The 24179-nt window shown below is 37.3% G+C and overlaps 1 protein-coding gene across 2 annotated transcripts in view; it reads left to right on the top strand.

The window, feature by feature from the left end:
- The window catches only part of LOC145669661 (putative cytochrome P450 49a1), a 156960-nt gene that overhangs the window by 24098 nt on the left and 108683 nt on the right, over positions 1-24179 (top strand). For both annotated transcript variants that reach the window (XM_081737917.1, XM_081737916.1), the window contains exon 2: positions 17706-17934. In XM_081737917.1, coding sequence (XP_081594043.1) covers positions 17712-17934 — 223 coding nt within the window. In that variant the 5' untranslated portion in view covers positions 17706-17711. The remainder of the gene's footprint in view (positions 1-17705; positions 17935-24179) is intronic.

The raw sequence follows: 24179 nt of genomic DNA, 5'->3' as shown, positions 1-24179 counted from the left end.
GTATGCGGTTAGGGTGGACCAGCTCAATACCTCCTCGTGTTTGAAATAACGCATATTTGAGTGTGTTTTCTACGACTTTGAACAATTCTAGCTTCGGAACCATGCACATTTCTCCACATGTCCATGCGAACTTTATTTTTGTTATCTGAGAAATCAATCTTTCACATCTTACATTTTAATTACACTTTACATCCTACATATATGAGATGATGTGAATACACGATTTCTTAGACTTTTATTCCACCTAAACCAGTAATAGTATGATCTCATGTCGGTAGATGGTTCTTGGAGAGCATTTTAATTCGTAGTCTACCAAGTGGGATTGTTTTTAACGCTTGCGTTTCTTAGTTCTCAAGTAATTCGCTACACGTTTTCCCGTGTGTCTGTGAGATTCGTAGTAGCGGACATAAAGAGAGCTAAGAATCTGCAGCTGAAATTATGCAAATCCTGAAGGAAACTTTTGGTCAATAAGCTTTAAGAAAGCATGAATATTGGAACTTGCACCGCCTTATGCAGAGTCGCTTTGGAGTATGATTAGCATCATACTTAAGGCCTGATTACTATGGGAACTTTATATTAGTCGAACTCTTTAATATGGCACTAATCACGAGTCAAAATGATTCTGCATACGGCCCGTAGTGTTTCAAAGTTAGTCTAGGTAATGTGTAGCGAATAATAAATATTCAGGTTGACCGTTATCCTGGACAGGATTAAGAAAGAGGCTTAGGGGTGCGGTAGACCCGGGCCTTCAGGTGGAGAAAACCTCCACTCTGATTAAAAGATCAAGTGGTTGTCTAAAAAGAATCATGCAAGATACAATCATCAAGGGCGCCGATTTCTCTGTAAATTTTGGGGGAGGGAAGCATTCAGATAGTATATAGATGGTATGGGATACGGACAAAATCTCGCGACCGATACATCGCCGGCCAAAACCTCGCGGCCCAAAATCTCGCCTGGCCAAAACCTCGCCGCCCAAAACCTCGCGGGACAAAACCTCGCCGGGCCAAAACCTCGCCGCCCAAAATCTCGCCGGGCCAAAACCGCGCCACCCAAAACATCGTGTGGGCCAAAATCTCGCCTGCAGCTTAATAAAAATTCAGTGTAGTATAACAATATCTTCTGCTTATCTTATAAGTAAAAAAGAAAAAAATGAAGAGCTTGGTGTGGTGAGAGTAGGGGCGCCGAATTCTACTTCGTCCCGGGCGCCGAAATCTCTAGCTACGGCTCTGTATATATATATATATATATATATATATATATATATATATATATATATATATATATATATATATATATCCCTGCCCCTCCCCCTCCCTTTTGTTGTGCCGACAAAGTGAAATTATAAAAGACATCCTAGGCTCGAACCTCATCTATGTTGAAAATTTGATTGAGATCGTTAGGATGGCTCAAGAGGTATAATGTAACATAGTCAATTAATTTTTATATATATATATATATAGATTACCAAAGCATTCATTAGAATTTTTCTTGTCATTATTTTAATGTAATTATGTGTTAGTACTAAATATATACATATAGTAATATATAGAATATTCTACATTGAAGAAATCGTCGTGAAGAGGTTTTATCCTCACGACATTTCTTCCCAGGCGACACTACGTCTCGCTTAATTTAGGCCAGGCGAGATTCTGTGTCGCGAGATCATTACAACGAGGTTTTGGTCAGACGAGATTTTGGGTATGGCGATATTCTGGGGCGCGAGGTTTTGGCCCGCGAGGTTTTGGTCCACGAGGTTGTCGCTGCGAGGTTCTGGCCGCGAGGTTTTGTACCCAAACCAGATGGTATATGGATGCAGAAGGTATATAAATGAGGATTTTAAGACAAATTACATTCAAATTATGCGAAATATTGTATATTCATAAATACAATAAGGGGCCCTCATGAGCTTTGGGTGGCCCGGGCCCCCGACCCTCCAGGATCGGCACCCTTGATAATCATAATCATAAGATAAAATATGACCAAAAATATGAAACACATTTCTTCTTTTGTTACATCTACCGTCTTAATATATTAGCATAAATCAATTTTATAAAAGAAAATCGAATATAGTGCATGACAATCATGATTCATATTTTCTCGTTGAACAGAAACGTTCTACAGTCTCATGTAACTATCGAATATCCAGTCTCAATCTGACAGAGAAATTTAGCCACTGAGGAGATACACAATATGTTCCTTTTATGTCAACAGGTTCCGTCTGTTTACAAACTCTGTATGTGGGGAGTCAGGTAGAATTTTTGACCACAAAAATAGGCGGTTTACTTTAAATACATTTGTGAGCTGTGAGATACACTCACTCCTCGCCCCTTTCTCCTTTTGTTCGCTACTTTTGTCGCATGTCTATTTTTATAGAGTGGAACTGTTAATTCGAATGACAGTATTGTTTAGAGCAGTGGTTCCAGGGCCGGACTGACCAGGCTGGCTACCTGGCAATCGCCAGGGGCCCCCAAGCCTGCGAGGGCCCCAATTCTGAAAAGTGGGGATAAAAACCAATAACGCCGAATGCTGAAGATAAAAATAAAGTAGTATTGAAAAAAACACATTAATTTTAAGTTCTTGAAACCATTTGCTTGATTTTAGATACTTAAAATTTTCAGAATTACATTGTGTGAAAAAAGGGTTGAAGTACTGCCAACGTGAAAATTATTTATATGCTAATATTGTATTGCTTCTTGATCACTCTTGTGTTTCTAGAAACTGTAAAAAAAAAAAAAAAATGAAATCTTTGAGTTTTACGTCCCATGGTGATGATGAGTAATGAATGAAATGGTGGAATGAAGAAAGTGGGAGGAAACAGCAGAACCCCGAGGAAACACACGCACACGGTGTTTGTCCACCACAAAGTTCACATGGCATGGGCTGGGATCGAACCCGGAACCCCGAGCACCAGAAGTGAACGATCTACCACTGAGTCACCGCGGCCCCTTCTAGAAAATGTGTATCCTACCTTTTTGAAATTTGCAGTTATCTGAATATATCCTGTGCTGCGTAACTATAATCCATTAATAGGCTGAATAGAATAATATCATATGATTTCTTTGGTTTGTAAGAAAAATGAGCCAGTAACTTTGTGTAATGATCCGTTTCCGTATTGCCACTAAAACCAAACTCACAACCAAAGTTAAAAATGTTATATTTAAAATTAGTTTTCTTACACACTAATTTTAAATATAACATTTTAAGCTTTGGTTGTGAGTTTGGTTTTAGTGGCAAACGGATCGGATACGGAAACGGATCATTACACAAAGTTACTGGCTCATTTACATTTTCCTAATAGTGATTTACAAGTTAAATGTAAAATGACGGTACAAACAGTTTGGGGGCCCAAGTAGCTATCAACGCCAGGGGCCCTCGACGTAGTCAGTCCGGGCCTGAGTGGTTCTCAACCTTTTTTGACTGAAAACACAATTTAGTGATCATCCAGGACATCGCGACACGCTTGTTTGTTATTATTATTATTATTATTATTATTATTATTATTATTATTATTATTATTATTATTATTATTATTATTATTATTATTATTATTATTATTACTATTATTACTATTATAACAGTGAAACCAATTAATTTTTATAATGACTCTATATAGCAATGAGCAATATTTCTGCCGCTGGAGGTGTTGATAATTAGTTTGTCTCGATTTTAACTAATTATTATTAAATTCTTCATGATTTTTAAATTCTAAAATTTCGAAACACTCTGTAGGAGACTGCGTGACACATTGGTTGAGAACCACTGGTTTAGAGCGTTGTAATGTACAGTATATTTGAAAATTGCTGTGATTCGTAAGATGAGGGCACATTGCTTATTCTAATCAGTTATTTGAATTTCATTTCTTGTATTCTGAACTAGAAATCCCATTGGTGCCAGCAAAAAAAAAAAAAAAACAGCTGAATTTTTATTTATTTCTTCATTTATTTATTTGCCAAAGTTCCAGATACAGCAAGGCAGCTATTTTACACTACAACTATATAACATAGAATATAAAATTAACAATAGCAAGTGTAAACAAAAAGCTATATAAAGGTTCATAAGTGTAGCAATAACAATTTGAAATAAAACTAAGGTTCCATAAGTGTAGCAACAATTTCCCGTCGGAATACATTCTCAGATTTAAAAATATGCACGTCAGAAGCAATGGAGTTAAATTCAGAAGCCAGTCTATAGAACAAAGAACGCTGAATAATTGATAATCGAGGCGTGTTGCAATGAACTAGTTCACTATTTCTAGTTCTTCTTGCAGGTACCCGAATATTAAATTTAGAGATTAGTTCTTCAGTTCTAAGTTTCCCATTTAGAATTCTATGAAGAAACATCATATCAAGTAGCATGTGACGAGATGAAAGTGTACGGATGCCAAGAACTCGGGTTTACAACAATTCGGGTTTACTTAAACAGCATACAGAAGGCATTCTTTTCCTGACAATGGCAAGAAAGAAATTTAGAACTGAGTCAATGCGAGAGAGATTTGATACGCTAGCTATACTCTAAATGGTGGAACAGTACTCTATTTTGGTTGAAATAAAGTTTTATACAATATACTTAAGGGTGTAATATCCCTAATCTCTGTAAACCTGTACAGGAGACCTAATAATCGCATAGCACTCTTTGTCATAGGAGCAATGTGATCAGTAAACAGAAGTCTTTCGTTGAACACAACCCCGAGATCCTTCTGAGATGAGACCTTAGCAATAGGATCATCTCCAATGAAGTAGGTAGAAGGGATTTTGTTTTTCTTTAATGAGAATGTAACAGTAGAAGATTTTAAGGGATTTACTTTTAGATTCCACATGCTACACCAGTCCAGAAGATCTGAGAGGTTTTTTTTGGAATTCAATCACATCTTGAGCTGTCCTAATTTCCCGCAATAATTTGAAAGAGAAGAATTTTGGTGTCAGATAACTTAAGATAAGACGGGAGATCATTTATGAAGAGAAGGAAAAGAAGTGGGCCCAGAACACCACCCTGGGGAACACCAGAGAGAACAGGAACAAAATTCGAAGCAGATCCAGAGAGAACAACACTTGTTCACGTTCAGTGAGATAGTCTCGTAACAATGAGAAGAAGTTGCCGTGAATATTAAATCTATGACACTAAGCTAGTTTATGAAGAAGAAGCTTAGTGTCAATGCAATCAAAAGCTTTAGTTAAGTCTAGATAGATTACATCAAGTTGTGTACTATTGGACAAAGATTTAATTGCTTCCGAAAGTAATAAAGATAAATTTGTGAGAATAGAACTGCCAGGAAGAAAGCCATGATGAGCAAGATCTAAGTAGGGTGAAACAAATTTATGCAATCTATATTTGATTATTTTCTCGCACAGCACAGAAAGGATGGGAAAGAAAGAAATTGGTCTGTATGATGAAACATTGTTCGCGCTGCCAGATTTCAAAATAGGTACAATATTAGCCTGTTCCCACGATCTAGGGAAAACACCTTCACTAAAGCATCTATTTAAAAATCGTGATAAAGGGTTGGCCAGAGATTCTGCAGTATTACGTAAGAAGATTGAACTGATATTGTCAGGACCAGGAGAACGATTCAAAGGTAAAGAAGAAAGAAGATGCCTTACCTCGTCAGGAGAAGTACTGAGTGAAGACAAGGAGTGTGAAAAAACTTGCTGAACAGGAGGAAGCGGCGTAGCAGTAGTCTGAGCACAAAAATTCTTGTAGAAATAATCACTAAAAATATGAACTCTATTTTCACCAGTTGATGCAATCGAATTTGTGAAGAAACTGCCAAAAGCGACTTCATATTTTACTAAAATGGAAAGACAGTGAAATTTGTACTGAACCAGAACCTCCTACATCTGTGTCTACTTCTTCAAAGGAATGTTTGACAAATTCCAGTGGATGTGAAATTATTTTGGAGCAGTACTTTATAATTGAGGCGGTGATCAATGCGAGTGTTAAATTAGGCGATCATAAAATCAGTGATAGTGAATTAGTGAAGTCGCCAACACTGGGAAAGATCCGGCGAAATAGAAAAAACATGAATAACGAATTAATGGAACTGTGTTTAACGAAAGATTTATACTAGTATTTTCAGAACAATTTAGATGATGTAAGTAAATCTGAACGCGTCTACAAATTAAAAAAAAAAAAAAAAAGTACACTTCCAAAAACTTGTTCTTTAGAGAACTGCTAAATGGAGAGAAGAAAGAAAGAAAATGACTGCTGTATTCCGAATCTACAGGAAATGTATTTTGTATTTACTGTAAATTATTCAGTGACAGCATATACTTGGAAAACAGTAGTATACCCTATTCTGAATCTGTTGATCTTCTGACTGAACGAAAGGGGAAGGAAACGGTTACTTCTCATGAAAACAGTACTTGTCATCGCACAAATTCAGTGGCATGGCTTTTGCGATCGAAGAAGGAGGGACGTATTGACAGTAAACTGCAGCATATGATTAAAACAGGAAAATTATTGGCAAGAAGTGCTTCAGCGCATGGTAGAAGTCATTAAACATTTGGCAATAAGAGGACTTGCTTTTCATGGTGATATCGAAATTTTTGGGTTTCCAAATAATGATAAGTATTTAGGTTCCCTTCAACTAATTGCTCATTTTGGCCCATTTTTGAAACAACACATCCAAAAGCATGGCTCTACAGGTAGTGGCCATCCGCCATATTTGTCCAAAACTATTTGTGAAGAGTTCACTTGTCTTATGGGGAACAAGGTATTGAGTAAAATAGTTGGAGAAATTCTAACGGCAAAATATTACGGTATTCAACGGTAGACACAGCAAATGAAGATCAGCTAGCTGTTATAGGAAGGTGTTGTTTCGAGGGAAAAGTTCACAAAATATTTTTAGCTTTGATCCCGTACACAGTCATACGGAAGGAAGTTTTAGGAAGGTTATCCTAGATCTCTTCGTAAAGTGCAATATTAGGATAGAAGATTGTCATTCACAATCCTATGACAATGCCAGTGACATGAGTGGGAAATATTCAGGTTTAGGTTCAAAATAAATTAACTGAATTCATTAGCATTTTACGTACCCCGTCTTGCGCAGTCGTGGCCCAAAACAGTGCAGAGGAATTATTAGATTTTTTTTTGAAGCTTTGCAACAACTATATGACTTCTTTAATCTTCTGCTCATCATTGGTACATTCTTGTGAAGAACAATGGGCAGCGTAAGACATTGTCTGATAGTAGATGGTCGTGCTGTGATTAAGCAGCTCGAGAGAATTTCAATGCTGTTTACGTGCCACTTGAAGAAATTGTCAAAAACAGAGAAGAAAACGCAGAGACAAGAAATGAGGCAGAATCACTTCGAAAAAAAGGTATAAGGAAACTGGAGACAGCTATGTGGATTGTTTTCTGGGATTACGTGTTGCTTCGAATGGATAAACTAACAAATATCTGCAAAAACCTAGACTGAACTTGATCAAACGTTGCAATCATTGATTCCGTTTTTCAGCCGTGTCAGGGAAAATTTTGATGAATATGAATACCAAGCTTAAGTGAGCATGTGTATCAAGAATTTAGCGACAAAAGGAAACGCAAAATAAGAAGAAGATTCACTGGTGGAGAAAAATCAGAATTAAGTGGACGTTATAGCTTTCGTGTGTCATTTATTACAGTTGTTGATAAACTACAAGCAAAACCAAAAAAAGAGAGAAGAAAAATATTGCGAAGTAGATGATCTTTTCCGATCTTCAGAAAACAAAATAGAGAAGAAAGAAACTAAATAACTCTTAACGGAAATAACACTTTGTAAAAAAAAAAAAAATGTATCAAGTGATTTCCATGAAGATAGTTTTAGTTCTGAAATTCTTCATTTTAGTAAATATTTGGAGTATTCCTTCAAAGAAAGTTCTGCTAACATTTCACCAGTCGAATTATCTATCTATTAAAATGCTAGGTTTTTATGTTTGTCTCCAAAGAAAAATTTATATGTTTGTCTCCAATTCTTTCGACAATGAGATCTCGAAAACCACAAGTGATAGAATCGTGCCGTTTTCGCTGATCGATTCCACATTCTGTGTAGATTGTTCAGTTCTAATTGGATATTTAAAAAAAAATGGCCGTTATGTTTTTTATTGCGTTCTTTAGGGGTTCTATTAGCAAGATTGACCCCATACGCAGATGACATTATTGGAGAATATCAGTGCGGATTTAGATTAAATCGATCAACTATTGAAAAAATATTTACCATTCGCCAAATACTCGAAAAGAAGTAGGAATACAATACCCCCGTACATCAACTATTTGTTGATTTTAGAAAGGCTTATGACTCGGTTAGGAGAGAAACATTGTACAACGTCCTTACAGAATTTGGAATACCGAAGAAGCTAATTAGATTAATTAAGGTATGTTTAAATGAATCCCAAACTAAAGTCCGGGTAGGAAAATTTTTGCCCACGAGCTTTCACGTCGAAAATGGCCTCAAACAAGGAGATGCGTTGTCGCCATTATTATTCGACAATGTCCTGGAATACGCTATAAGAAAAATCAAAGATAGCAACCAGGGACTAGAATTGAACGGAGTTCACCAGGTTATGGCATATGCTGATGATGTAAATTTAATAGGGGATGATAGGAAAATATATCCTATAAATTAATAGATATAAATTAAAAGGCTATTTGTCGCAAGAAACAAGACTATATCTTGTTAACCACTCATTTTTTCTCTGTTCGACTACTGCGATTCAATATATGGTAGTTCTCTCTCCACTCAAAATACTAGAGCAAATCAGAAAATACAGAATTACTCTATACGCTTCTCACTCAATTACAGAAAGTCTCAGAATATTCTGCCGGTACTTAATGAAAACAATATTCTAACCATGTCCCGCAGATGATATCTCCGATACTGTTGTTTGCTATATAAAATAAATTCACATAAAACACCACCTTACTTGCATCACAAATTAACATGTAGGTCAGAAATTCATCGTTACAATACCCGAGGAAGCAATAAACTGAATATGCCCCGGCATTCTTTAAAAATAACAGAGAAGGCATTTTCAATTTCCGCAGTAAGAATCTGGAACTCCCTACCAAAGTCAATCACTGACAAACCGTATAATTCATTTAAATCATCACTCCAAACATTATTATTTAGAGATCAGAGACAAAGCATTGGCACACATGAAAGGTTTACTACAGTATGAAACTGGTATGAAATTGGATTAGCAGTATGAGCATAGTTTATTTTTTTTTTTTTTTTTTTTTTTACATTTACATTTACATTTACTGTGTTTTGTTTATACTTAGTATTATTGAATGTATCATGTTATGTTGTTATTTGTATCTTGTATCTTTATTTTTTTTTCTTTCTTTTCTTTGTAATGATGACAAGGGTTAGGTGGCAGAGCAGCCTCCGGCTGAACCTCGCCCGCTGAAATAAAGAGAAATTCAATTCAATTCAGTTCAAAAGAATAGAAAAAAATGCAGAGGTCTTATTAAACGATTGCAGTGACTTGGGTGTAGAAGTAAGTGCAGAGAAAACTAAATACGTTGAAGTGCGTCGGGACCGTAATACGGCAAATCATGCATGCCTTAAAATATTAAATAATACTGTTGATAAAGTGAATAGTTTCAAATATCTGGGATCAATATTAACAGACGAAAATCATATTCACCAAGAATCTACTAAAAGCAGGGAATTCGTGTTATTATTCAGTTCAAATCTCTTATCGCCGCGAATTCTGTCGAGGAATTTGAAGTTTAAAATATATAAAACAATAATCATGCCTGTTACTCTGAGGGAAGAACATAGACTGAAAGTATTTGAGAACAAGATCCTGAGACGAATATTCGGATTCAAAGGGAAGGGGAATGGGGGAATGGCAGAAAATTCATAACGAGGAACTACATAAATTATACGGCTTACCAAACATTGTTAGGGTCATCAAGTCTAGGAGGCTTAGGTAGTCAGGTCATGTAGCTAGGATGGTAGAAAGTAGAAACGCTTTCAAAGTCTTGACTGGAAAGCCAAACAGAAGATGACCATTAGGAAGACCTAGGCGCAGATGGGAGGACAATATTAAGATGGATCTCGCAGAGATAGGAATTCAAAGTAGAAACTGGTTCCAGTTGGCTAAGGATAGAAGTCAGTAGAGAGCTTTTGTGAGCGCGGCATTGAACCTCCGGGTTCCATATGCCAGAGTTAGTTAGTTACCGTATTTTAGGGATACACTGAAAGTGTTGCAATTTTTTAAATAAGTATCATATCCTACGAGTTATACATTTCAATACCACATAGTTGTATATCCCTTAGGCGTTTGTTTCATGGCCAAATGATAATGAAAAACGAAGGATAACCATTTCTCCAGTCTAAGATGAATGTTTTTTTTTATTTTGAGTGTTTTTTACGTACTGCATGCAAGAAGAAAGGAAATATTGATCATATATGAATTAAGAACTCCAACTGGAAGTAGCCTCAATCTTACAAATGGTGCGATATATTGAAAAAATAAACGAAAAATCTCCCTTTTACGGTACCCTTTGCCGACTTTTATCAAGGTGTCCTTCACTTGTGTCTGTAAAGGGACATATACAAATTGTAAGGAATAACAAGGAGATTAATGTTCATATGTAAATGAGCGTTGTGTAGAGAGTGCAGGTTCAGCTAATATGAATTAATGTTTTAAAATTTTATCTTGATGATGTTTTCCAAGATTGCTTACCGGAATTTCCTCTTAATACCAATCGCGAATTGTGAAGCTGAGAGAAGATTGTCCGAACTAGTTCTTATCAAGAACAAATTATGTGCTACAATGCAAGAAGAACACATTTCCGCTCTGGCCTTGTTATCAATCGAACATGAGGTGACTAGTTCTTGACTTCCAGGATGTGACAGAGGAATTCGCTAAGACGAAAGCTAGGAAAAAAGAAATTTTTGAGGTACTTATTTTTTATTTATTACATTTATATAATAGGGTAAGTTTCTGTTTGTTCTTTTATGCATTTGGAAAATTCCATTACGTATAATATCTAATGCATGGCATGTCGCAGAACTACGTGTATTCCCTTAACTTTCCTATTGTACTTTCACAGAAATATATTAAGCGAAGTCATCAGGGGCCTCATATTTTTACTAGTCCCGGGCATCCAGATTAGTTAATCCGGGCTTGCGACTGTTGGACATTTTTTCTCCGCAATTTAGTGCACTACGCACAATGACTTAATGTGTAAACTAGGGTGACTAGAAATATTTTGTCCAAAAAAGAGTACATTCAATAGAAAAAATGGAAAGTGATAACTTGAAGGCCTGTTTTAACAGTAACTTCCCATGCTTTCGTTTGAGGTATAAACTTACGAGATTACTATAGGGAGACCGACAACAAATAGGCAAATAAGTTGAGTTCATGCTGTTTACGGATTAATTTACATAGTACGTGTGGGTGAGTGGTATAGCACGTTGCCTCTTCATGAAAGATCCTGGGTTCAAACCTCACCATGAAATACCTTGTCCATGTGCATGGCTGTTAAACAATGTGACAACATTGAAATACAAAATGTTTGTGAACCCCATTACAATTATATTCGTTATGGCCACTATTTTGAGGGAAGAGGTCATTAATTGCCCCTATTTTCATAACTATGTTAAAGCACTGGTTATGTTATGGTTTTACGTCATTCCTCAGCACCAAGACCACTACGTGTAAGGACACTACCTACAGTTTGTTTTTCATTCCGATTCCAAATCGAACTAAGGATCTTTTGATTAAAACGTGACCAGCGATACCACTCATTTATAGCGTTCTATGTGAATCCATCCGTAAACAGCATGTACCCAAGATACCTGCCAATTTCTTTTCGCTCTTCCTGTAGTAATCTCACACGTTCATACCTCATATAAGAGTGTTTGGACAGAAACGGCTTATTTCTAGTTTACGTAGATTGTATATATTATTCCCACAAAATACCATGTGGTCTTTTACGATACTGTAAGTGATAATATTGATCCCGTCTAATATGTGATGGGATCCCGTCTATCCCGTATTTTTTTTTGTTTTGTTTTGTTTTGTTTTGTTTTGTTTTGTTTCGGCAATGGTGAAGATTTAAGGATGGAAACCACCCTTTGAACGTTAGGGGTGATCTCTAAGCATAGACCGAAAACAATCATTTAATTTAGAAGAAACCATATTGATAGGGGGGGGTTAGGACAGCTGATTCAGAATCTGACGTTAAAATTACTAAATTCAAAATGGCGGATCCAATATAGTGATTAAAATTACAAAATGTCTTCTAGTTTGAAATTCTCTGCAGTTAGCCAAGAACAATTATAGTTATCAGAGATTACTATGACAAGGTTGCAGATCGATTTTAAACCTCTTTCTGTACTTATTTTAATGGGATGCTTGATTAAAGTGAGTCTCTGCACCTCTCACTTTAGCGTTTACAGGGACACACACAGTAGAAAGTGTGGTATAGTCAATAAATATATTTATGACTCATAGCTACACCATACAGCCTTTAATTTTTAAAATGGTATTTTGTTATCACCGTTGTTAATTATTTTGCAGGAAAAAAGTGGAACATTTGGCCCTATTGTCCAAACCAACCTTTTATTATTCTGAAAATGTCCCTGAGAAAGCATCAAATTCGGGAAAATTAACATCAAGTCTTGTGAAATCATGGTTTCAAGAGGTTTTTCTCCAATGTCTAAAGCAAAGTCCATTTTGAAACTAGATTCGTGGAGTGGTCACAATTCATCAACTTTTCAACCTATTTTACGAATAAAAGAGTACCTTAAAATAGAAACCATTCTGCAGGAACAACTGGTAGCAACCACCATCTTCATGTGTTCGTCTTTAGGTCGTGGAAAAACTTCTTGAGACATTTTACTGATATTGTCGTCTACAGCTATAACATAGATTTACATGTCCGTAATAGTATAATTTAGATTATACTATCCAAATCACTGATTCATAGTCAGTTTTCTTCTCCCAGATTTGCAAATCTTATTAGATATGCGTGATACAAAAACAGTTATTTGGAAGAAGATGATGCTGCATTTAGAGATTTGTCACAGTTATTGCTGTGTAAAGAGATCTTGGTGTAAACAATGTTCACATCGGCCGTTTTTTTCTTACGAAGTATTATTACTGTGAAGTATTTTCTCAATAAATTCATGATTATAATAACGGACGATATATGAGATTCTGACATAGTGAGAGGTCAGGAAACTCACTATACGTAAGCACCCCAAATAGTGGGAGGAGCAGAGACTAACTTTAATCAAGCATCCCGTTAAAATAAAGGGGTTTCAAATCATAAATCAGGGGAAACCCCTTTCAAATCGATTTGCAACATTCTCGTAATAACCCGTACCAACTATAATTGTTCTTCGCTAACTGCAGAGAATTTCAAACCAGAAGACATTTTGTAAATGTAATCATTATATTGGATCTGTCATTTTGAATTTTGTAATTTTGACGTCAGATTCTGAATTAACTGTCCTAAAACCCCTCTGGAAGTGTTTTCTTCTATATTAAATTATCGTTTCCTGTTTATGCTTGGAGACCACCCCTAAAGTTCAAAGGGTGGTTTCCATCCTTAAATATTCGCCATTGCCGAAACCAAAAAAAAAAAAAAAAAAAAAAAACGTGTCTATTATTATTTTTCGAAGTATGCAAAGTTTCATTCAGATCGGTGAGTGACACTTCCGAAAGTTTCCTTGTGAGAGAAACTACGGAAATCCTCAGTAGGAATTGTTAAACTGTCGTCTTCCCGTGTTTTTATACAGCTTCCTACAATTTGACATTCCGTATTATCAAAGCTTCTTTATTACCTACTTTGGACTCATTTTTACATTTGAGTTGAGTATGTCTTCGAATCCTTTATATCTTCTTGAAAGACCTTGTGCATATTGCTGAAATACGCATTCTTGGACCGTGTAGACGTGATTTCTGTAGTCGGTTATGTGGAATAACGCAAGTTGGAGTGCATTTTGCTATGGGTTTTGGACAGCGCTAGAACCATGCATATACATGCGGACGTTCTTTTTCTTCTTTTGATGTGAAGAGTCACATCTTACTATCATAAATTTTAATTACATCTTACACCCTACATATAAAGAGTGACATTTATACAAAATGTTTTAGAATTTTAATATTCCCCGATGGGGGCACTTGGTCGAAAAAGTGTAAAAACTCTTTTACAGGCAAACCACCCTGAATGTGGTTTTCCAGGATTTTCCTCATTCCCACCAGGCAAATGCAGAGCAAATCCAAGCCGCTTTCTTCCTTCTCTTTCGCCGGATAGTGTGCTCGTCGAGGGACGTCATCTCTCAAACGTGACGGCAAAATGGCCATACATGCTGAAAGCCCAGAAATCTAAATCCTAAATCCTAAAACCTAATTTTAATATTCCTCCTAAACCAGAAGTAGTATGAGCTCATGCCAGTAGATGCATCTTGACGTGCATTTTAATTGACGGTCTACCAAGTGGAATTGTTTTCAAATCCCAGTTTTTTTCTTCTTGCTTAATTCATTACAAATATTTTCCTGTCTATGAGATTCGTAGCAGCGGACATGAGGCAGCTTGTATCTGCAGCTGAGAGTATTCGAATCCTGATGGAAGATTTTTGTTGAGTAAACTTTAAGAAAGCAAGAATATTTGAGTGCTTACAGCGTTTCAAAGTTGGTAGTTGGACTGTGTAGAGAATAGTAAACATTCGGGTCGATCGTTATTATTTACAACTTCAGAAACGATCTCTAAAGTGTGTGGTGAAGTGATCATTTGAGAACAGAAATAAGACAATCCATTATGTTTCAAATCGAGTTAGACTGACATAAAAGCATGCTAATGAAACCTAGCGGATGAATTGAACATGATAAGACTTGTAAGGTATTTGTTCTTCGTTCTTAGAACGAAAATCAACAAGAGCATCCGAGTGCATGTGTGAAGTTTCGTTTGATATTCGTTTGTCATTGATTGCTTTAAAGAAAATACAGTTTGTTTCGGAAAATCTACTGAGAAAATTACAAAATAAAGTTGGAGAAAAACCTCACAGTGATCCACCTACTTTCAAATTTTGATTCAATGCCGAAGCCAATCATTTATTTTTATCATTTTGAAGAAAAAAGTAGCTTGTTACAAAAATTTACAAAATAAAGTTGTAGGCAGTGGTAAACGTGGGAGAACGCCATCCCCCACCTCGAAAACAACATGTACGACGTCCACCCAGCTTCTAAAAACATACAATGGGCAAAGATATGGAGGGGGAACGGCGTGACGTCATGCCGCTACCTACCGCCCCCTACCTTTCCAGATCCACTTTTATGCCTGGTTGAAGGTGTCAACTTCACTGTCTTTCAACTCTGAAATTTCGATTCAAAATGGAAGTCAATCGTTTTATTTCTCCTTTGTTATTCATTGCTTTGAAGAAAAGATTGTTTGTTGATAACTTTAAAGAAAAATCGTGTGTTTCGAGAAAAATGTATAAAGATGTATTTACAAAATAAAGTTAGTTATCAATTTGATGGTGGCTCCTCACTTATAAAATTCTATTCAAATTAATTGTTTCTTTAGGCTGTTTTCAAATAAAAGTAATTTGTTTGATAAAATGTAAAAAAAAAAAAAAAAAAAGACACACACAGAGAGAGAGAGAGAGAGAATATAGGAAAGTTGTCAACTTCACACTTCAAATATTTATGTGCGTCTTATGAAAAACAACCCATCAAAAACCATTGGGTTGGGTTTTAAATCTAAATTTAAAAGTGGAGGTTAGTGTGAAGTTTGCCATATTCAAATTTAATTTTCTAGCATATCTTATGTTTTTCGAAACAAACTTTTTTATATACAAAACAACGAACAAGAAATGAGAAATAAACGGCTAGCTTGCGTTTTGAAGCGAAATTTCAAAGTGGGGTGGGGGCCGTGTGAAGTAGTAGCATCTCAAACTACAGTACCCTTTGTGATTATCGAAACAAATGAACTTTTTCTTCAAAAGAATCAGTAACAAACGATTTGTTTGGCTTTTGAATAGACATTTGAAAGTGGGGCCAGTTTAAAGTTGTTCCTTAACTTTGTTTTGTAAATCTTTTAACGTTTTTCGAAACAAAGGGTTAAGTTTTGAATCAAAATTCAAAATTGGTGGCAAACATGAATTCGTCTTCGTCTTGATTTCCTAAATATCTCTTCACACTTTTTGAAACAAAGGATTTTGTTCAAAGGAATCAATAATAATTGAAGATTCCAACAAATGTTTTGAGTTTTGAATTGAAGTTTGAAAATTGGTGGGTGAGTGTGAAGCTGGTCATATTCATACTTCAACTTAAATTTCTAAATATTTCTTCATATTTTTCAAAACAAACGATTCTGTCTTCAAAAAATCAATAGCAAATGATTTGCGTGGGTTTTGAATTGTAATTTTGTACTGTAAGGCCAGAGTCAAGTTGACTACATTTCAAATTTTGTTTCATAAGTATGTGTGTATGTTTCTCGAAAGCAGCGCTTTTTTTCTTTTCAGAAAAAATCAATAACGAAATAAAACAAACGTTTAGGTTTGATTTTGAATCGAAATTTGCAATTTGGGGAACCAGTACGAAGTTCGCTCTCTTAACTTTTTTTTTTTTGGTAAATAACTGTTTACATTTTTCGAAACGAAACGAATTTTCTCTTCAAAACAATCAACAAGAAACGAAAAACAAACGATTGGCTTGAGGTTTGAACGGGATATTGAAAGTGGGGGTGCCCAATGTGAATTTGGCCCTTGAACTATATTTTGTAAGTATCTCTATGTATTGTTCGAAATAATTGAGTTTCAATTCAAGACAATCAATAACAAACGATTGGCTTCGGTTTTAAATAGAAATTTGAAAGTGAGAGGGGAGCAATTTCATGCGCGTCATTGCGTCAGACCAAGAAACATACATACCACTATTGTCCACTACCCATTTCATTAACCGACCTAGTTCCTCATAATTTCTACCTCTCCATTAAAATAAAATTCCAGTTGAAAGAGCGACTCCATCGAAGATATCTTAAGCGGAATTACAACAGTTCTTGACATGCTGAGCATACAAACTTGCGTTAATGCTTGCAACAATGGAGAAATCGCTGTAATAATTGGACACAAACACACGGTAGTGAAAATTAAGATTTAATGTTTTCCGATACTTACGATATTTTCTCGAAATGTTTGAGTAGTACTATCTCGTATGTTTTCTTTCTTTCAGATAGTAGTACTTGTAGCTAGTAGGTCTATGTTGGAAACACAGGTTTCTACTTTCTTTCAAAATCGAAATGAAGTCTAAATTTACCCTCCATCTCACCCAACATTATCTTCACGGTCCCTCACCATCCCTCAACTTCACTTGCTATCACTCTCACGCCACTCAGTATACTTCAACCTCACCCTCTAGCCTCTTAATATCTCTCAATTTCACTGGCAGTCATCCTTACGGACTTTCATGACGTCGTAATTTCACTAGCCCTCACTCTCAGAACCTCTTATCGCCTCTCAACCTCCTCAACCTCACGGAATCTCACCACCAATTAGCACTTTTGCCATTTTCAAAACTTCACGCATTGTCTTTGAAGATCAATGAGGTTGAGGAATGACCTCTTGAGAATGTTCACCTATGGTTGAAAACGTAACTTCGGTATTTTCCTATATCTACTAGCAAACTAAAAGTATATCATATCATAAAATTCATCCTAAGCTTTAAAATTTTGAATAGCTGCTGATAACTTACTGTATTTATATTTTGAAGGTCGTCATGAGCAAATCTGCAAACGTTCTTCGGTTGAAGAGCCGGTTCATCAAAAGCTTTCTTCAGATTATTCGTCAACAAACAAGTGTCACTGCAGCAGCGGATATACACAATAATATTGGTATTGATGTGGATGAAGAGTGGCAAAATGCCAGACCGTTTGAAGAAATACCTGGACCCAAGAAACTCCGTTTCTTAGGGATAGTACCTGATTTCCTACCAATCATTGGTGAGTTCTTTATAGTTTCGTAATTACATAATTATAATTGTCATTTAATTCAATCATTTTAGTTCCTGACATAAGCATGCTGAAATTTATAGTTTCACTGAAGGGGTGTATACAGGGTGTTTAATAAGTAATGGTCATAAATTAAACCGTAGATAGTACACGCCAAAACTAACAAAAAAGTCTGAGTAAACATGTGTCCGCAAACCCTTCGTAACGGAGATAGGAGCTGTCGAAAGTGTGGGAAAATGAAGTTTAGAGACGAATATCACAAAAAATATGAATCGGACAGAGGGCGGTCCAATGAATGACTACCGAAGTCAGACCTGCGCTATGCAGAAATACATGGTTGATAACTCTGCAATGCGCACGCAAGGGATTCCCCAAAGGAACGGAGGGATTCCCGGAAAATTGTCCAAGGAAAGGGGGCTCGAGATGGACATCGATGGCGAGTCTATGCACCATTAAGTAATTCATAAGTCGTGGTACCAGGTCGAAAGCTCGAAAAGATACAAAATGGTGGACAATGTTTCAACGTTTACGTGTCATATGTGGTTGCATAACCAGCAGGAAATGAGAGAGGCAATCGAAGAAAGGTGGTGGTGCATGTTGTAAACTACTTCAGAGCACATTCCTAAGACGAATGCACATGTACAGAGTAGTCTTTTACTGTACCAATACCAAGGTAAAACAAACGATGCGCGAAAATGAATGGAATGACCGAAAGGAACACTGGTAGAACATGCAAGCCAGCTGGAAATACTGAATCGGGGTTGCAACAGACGTTGAGCTCACCTTGGGTGCATGATATTGCGGGTTCAAATCCGCTGAAGTGCCCACTGAATGCAGTAGTTCTGATCCCAGATTTTCCAAATCGTAGGTCCCGTCCTTCGAAGCTCCTAAGCTCGTTTAAAGCAACAATAACTCAATCAATCGAGCGCCTGTAGGTTGCTCATTATTTGGTTCATCCCCTGTATGTATACGTAAAGAAAAAAAATGTGCATGCAGTTCTTGTCAATCAGCTGGTAAGCCAGGAAATATGGAATGGAAGAAAACTACATTGTTTCGATTACAGACGTGAATTGGAAACATGCTCGCCTTTCCACGTTTGTTTATGATGTTTCCTGAAGGGTTCTGCTACAAGTCTACATACTTTCGTCGTACCGGAGTAGTTGTCTTCACTTGTCTTTCTCGCCTACAGTAAATGTAGTAGTTCTGTGTGTTGAAGAGGTGTCAAATGAGCGTGCCTTTACAGTGTTGTGGATGTACTTACTTCACCGTATTGCGGGGAACAGTGCAATAGTTTCAGTAGTGTTCCGAAGCCACGGGGATACTATTGTGCAGTGTTAATTAGTGCTATTAGTGTGTTGCTAAATTATTTTTTACCCTGCCATTGATACAATGTACAGTAATATTGAGTATGCTGACATGCACTTTATGTACGGCAAAGCAAACGGGAATGCGGTAGAGGCCGTTGATTTCTCCAACAGGATTTGCCGCTTCTACTCGAAGATATACCTCTCGATAGGTGTCAGCGACTGTGGTTTATGCATAATGGAGCGCCAGCACATTTCTTTAACCGTGTCAGAGGACATTTACATGCCCGATTCGGACGAAAGTGGATAGGACTTGGGGGTCCTATTGCTTGACCACCGTGCTCCCCGGACTTAAATCCTTTAAATATCTTTTTTTGGAGCCATGTGAAATCGCAAGTTTATTCTACCCCTGTTGCAACATTAGAAGGCCTTCGAGGAAGGGTGGGAAAATGTTGCGGACATATTCAACAGGATGCCGATATGTTATCACGCGTACGTGGATCTTTGAGAAGACGGATACGACAATGCATTCGCATGAATGGACGACACTTCCAACATTTACTTTAATGATAAAGGTAAGTTAATTTCTCATGCATCTCTTCTGTGGTTACACATCTGGATACTTACTGTTACCTTATGATTAATACTGTACACATTGCCAACATGACGTTTTGTTTTGTTGATGTCCATCATTTTTTGCTTCTTGTAATACACTTACGCGATCAACATGCGGAATGTTTCAGATTCGCCTCCCACACACTCGAATGTTGTCATGCTTTTCCCATTGCAATCCAGTTTGCGGATATTCGTTACGTTAACTGCTTAGCACATAATTCTTCATCAGTGCCTTGCATACCGTTTGATGTATCTAAGTGCTGCCACACTTGTACGTATGCATTAGTTGTAGGAGTTCTTCCTGGTGTCATTTACAACGTACATCACCACACTTCGATTGCCTCTCTCAATTCCTGCTGGCTATGCAACCACACACGGCACTTAAACATTTCCGCCATTTTGTATCTTTTCCAGCTTTCGACCTGGTACCACGACTTATGAATTACTGGTGGATATACTCGCCCTCGATGTTTATCTCGAGTCCCCTTTCCTTGGACATTTTTCCGGGAATCCCTCCGTTCCTTTGGGGAATCCCTTGCGCGCGCATTGCAGAATTATCAACCATGTATTTCTGCATAGCGCAAGTCTGACTTCGATAGTCATTCATTGGACCGCCCTCTGTCCGGTTCATACTTTTTGAGATATTCGTCTTTAAACTTCATTTTCCCACACTTTCGACAGTCCCTATCTCTTTAACGAAGCGTTTGCGGACACATGTTTACTAAGACTTTTTTGTTAGTTTTGGCGTGTACTATCTACGGTTTAATTTATGACCATTACTTATTAAACACCCTGTATATATGGCTATGTGTGTATGTGGTATTTATTTCTTAGTAACTACTGGCCGGATCTGAAAGAAATTTGGCAGGAAATTAGCCAAGCATCTATAAAATACAGATCGGAATATTTGGTGTCCTGGACCGGCCAGGAACAGTATCGTCTCATTTTGTATGTAGTACTTCATTTCTCGGTAACTAGGGACCGGAACCGAACCAAATATGGTGGGCAAGTAGCCTATCGTTTAAGGAATAAAGAGTGCTACATTTAGTAGCCAGGTTCGGCCACGAACAGATTCGGCTGTGCAAGCAAGGTTATGTTATACAGTTTTGACGCCGGAAACTTCTGAGTTTGGTTCACCTTGGCTTGTTTTGTATTGTATTCATCCAGGCTAAAAAAAATTAATTAACCCGAGAACGCCTGAGCTAGCTCTAGTCTTAATTGAAGTAAATAATACAAGGTACCACGATGACATAACAATGGTAATTCTGATGATTTTGCCATTTGCTCCCTCAGTGTGGCAAACAAAGGCATGTCAAATAATTATTGTACCATGCAGACAATAGACATGGATATACGAAAACACGAATCGGATAGCAACTTCTATATGATTGTACTGACGATGGAAAAGAAAGTAGAAAGTTGTTTTTGGTTAAGAAAGACTGTAGTAATAACATGTTTAACCTGAGTGATGTTTAATCAACACATTTGTATTCATTCATCACAATTCTGAATTTTTAGAAAGTTCCCTTTTTCTCGTTATCTTTGTCTCTCTCTCTCTTTCTGTTTACTCTCTCACTGTCTTTCTATTTCTCCCTTTTCCTCTCTGCTCTTTTCTCTTTCTTATATCACCCTCTACCTGCTATTCTCTTCATCTCCCATTCTCTCTATCGCTTCTTTGTATCTATTTCTGTGCTTTACTATTTCTCAATCTTCCTCTATCTATTATTCTATCTATCTCTTTCATTACCTCTCCTTCTTTCTATTCTTTTTTCCCCTTCTTTTCTCTCTCTCCCCTTTACTCTACATCTTCTCTCTTTCAGTTTCCTTCCTTTCTCTCTTCCTTTCATCTCCCTTTCTCGGTTTTTCTTCTTTTCTCACTTTCCTTCTTAGTTTGTTTTTCCTTCTCATTCTACCTCTTTCCCTGACTTCCTCTTCCTCTTGCTAGTTTATTATTTTTGTGACTTTCTCTTAATATCACTATATTTCTCTCTCCAATTTCTTTTCTTTCTCACTTTTCCTCTCACTCTGCCTCTTTTCTTTATTCTTTCTACTTATTCTCTCTCTACTCTTTCTCTTTATTCTTTATTCTCTCTCTACCACTTTTACTGTCTTTCTCTTCTTCTGTCTTCCTCTTACTCGCTGATCTCTCTTTTTCCCATTCCCCTTCTTCTCACTTTACCTCATTCTTTCTCTTCCTTTTCTAACTTCTCACTTGTCTTCTCGCTCCTGCTTTATCATTCCAGCTCTTCCTGTCTCTTCCTTTTCCTATTTCTCCATCTTTGTTTCGCACTTCTTCTCTTTCACATTTCCCCTCTTTCTCCCCTATCTGTTTCTATACTTCTTATTGCAATCAGCTTTTCAATTATGTCATAATGTTTGGTTGAGAACCATATTCTGTTCTGGAATAAATCTAGAAACAATGTAGCAAAAACATGTGTGCCAATCTTTATTATATATGACACTAGCACGACTACGAGGAAACGTGTGCTAAGGAATGTGATGGAAGGTATGGACGAATAACAAAAAAAGAATCAAAGAATGATTTGTATGGTTGAATTATATCTGAGCAAGTAAAATCTATAAGCAATATAATCTGCAAACTGCGCACACTTATTCTACGTCATTACAAATACCGTGTTCATTATATATGTTCTTTTCCGTTTTCGAGCTCCTTCGTGGCTAAGCGGTTAGCGTATGCGCCTTTGGCGTAGGAGACCCGGGTTCAATTCCCGGCGGGAGCTCATGTGGTTCGGATTCCACGTTAATCAGTAGCTCCACGTCTCATATAGCTTCGCTGCTGAAAGGGACGCTAAACTAAAATCAATCAATCAATCAATCTTTTCCGCTTTCTCTTCTATATATTTGGTCTAGGAATTAATTCGTGCGGGTGGACAAGAGATGGCGCAACGAACGGAGCGTCCCACAGTTCCGTGTATACACACATGTGTTGCAAACCCCTGTCATCGCGTATCGTTCGTAGTATAGGGCAGTGGATTAAAGCGTCAACAACACCAGTTTGTAGTTAAGTGAACATGGCGCAATTTGTGCCTGATAAAGTGTTTTTGCGGGGTGTCCTGCTGCATTACTTTAACATGCAGAAAAGTGCGACTGAAAGTCATCGTATTTTGGTGGAAGTGTATAGTGACCATGCTCTAGCTGAGCGAACGTGTCAGAAGTGGTTTGCACGGTTTAGAAGTGGTGATTTCGGCTTGGCAGACCAAGAGCGAGCTGGACAGCCAAAAAAATTTCAAGACGAAGAATTGACAGCATTGCTCGAGCAGGATTCGTGTCAAACGCAGGAACAACTTGCAGCAGCATTAGGCGTTCATCAAACAACAGTCTCCAAACGCTTGAAAGCCATGGGAATGATTCAAAAGATGTCACATTGGGTTCCACATGAATTGAAAGACAGAGACGTTGAAAGACGAAAAACCATTTGCGAATTGCTGCTTCAACGACAGAGCAGAAAGGGGTGATGAGAAGTGGATCCATTACGAGAACCCTAAACGAAAAAAGGCCTGGGTGAAACCAGGTGAACCAGGTCCATCACAACCAAAACGAGATATTCACTGTGCAAAGATTATGCTCTGCATATGGTGGGATATGAAAGGTGTGGTGTACTATGAGCTGCTGCAACCGGGTGAAACTATGAATGGAGAACGTTATCGACGACAATTAATGCGTTTGAAGCAAGCTCTGGCCAGAACACGACCAGAATGGGAGAACAGACATGATAAACTTATTGTTCAACATGATAACGCTCGCCCACATGTCGCAAAACCGGTCAAAACCTATTTAGAAAATGTCGGATGGGAAGTTTTACCCCACCCGCCGTATTCACCAGACGTTGCTCCTTCGGACTACTACTTGTTCGATTGCATGAACAACGATTTGATTGGACAGCGGTTTACTTCTTCAGAAGATATCGAAACATGGGTCTCTGACTGGATCGCTTCCAAGGATGAGGACTTCTTTCGCCATGGAATCCGTACATTGCCTGACAGATGGGCGAAAGTGGTGGCTAGCGATGGACAATATTTTTCTTAAGGTATTTATGTATTTTGTGTTTGTACTACAGCTTCAATGTGTGCGTACCAACCGCACGAATTAATTCCTAGACCAAATAGGTATTAATAACGTCAGTAAGAGAGAACACAACTGTCCAACTGACCTTCCAATTTAATTTCCCTCTGTCATTACTTACCCTATTCTAACTTATTTCTTTTCCATATATAAGTTTCTTATGAGTTTTCGATTTTGCCAGAGTTCCTTCATGCCTAAGCGGTTCGAGTACACGCCGTTGGAGTGGGAGACCAG

This window comes from Thermobia domestica, chromosome 14 (assembly GCF_964235325.1).
Source record: "Thermobia domestica chromosome 14, izTheDome1.hap1.1, whole genome shotgun sequence".
Lineage (NCBI taxonomy): Eukaryota > Metazoa > Arthropoda > Insecta > Zygentoma > Lepismatidae > Thermobia > Thermobia domestica.
Note: the sequence above shows the minus strand (reverse complement) of the source record. Positions and strands in the feature narration are given on the sequence as shown.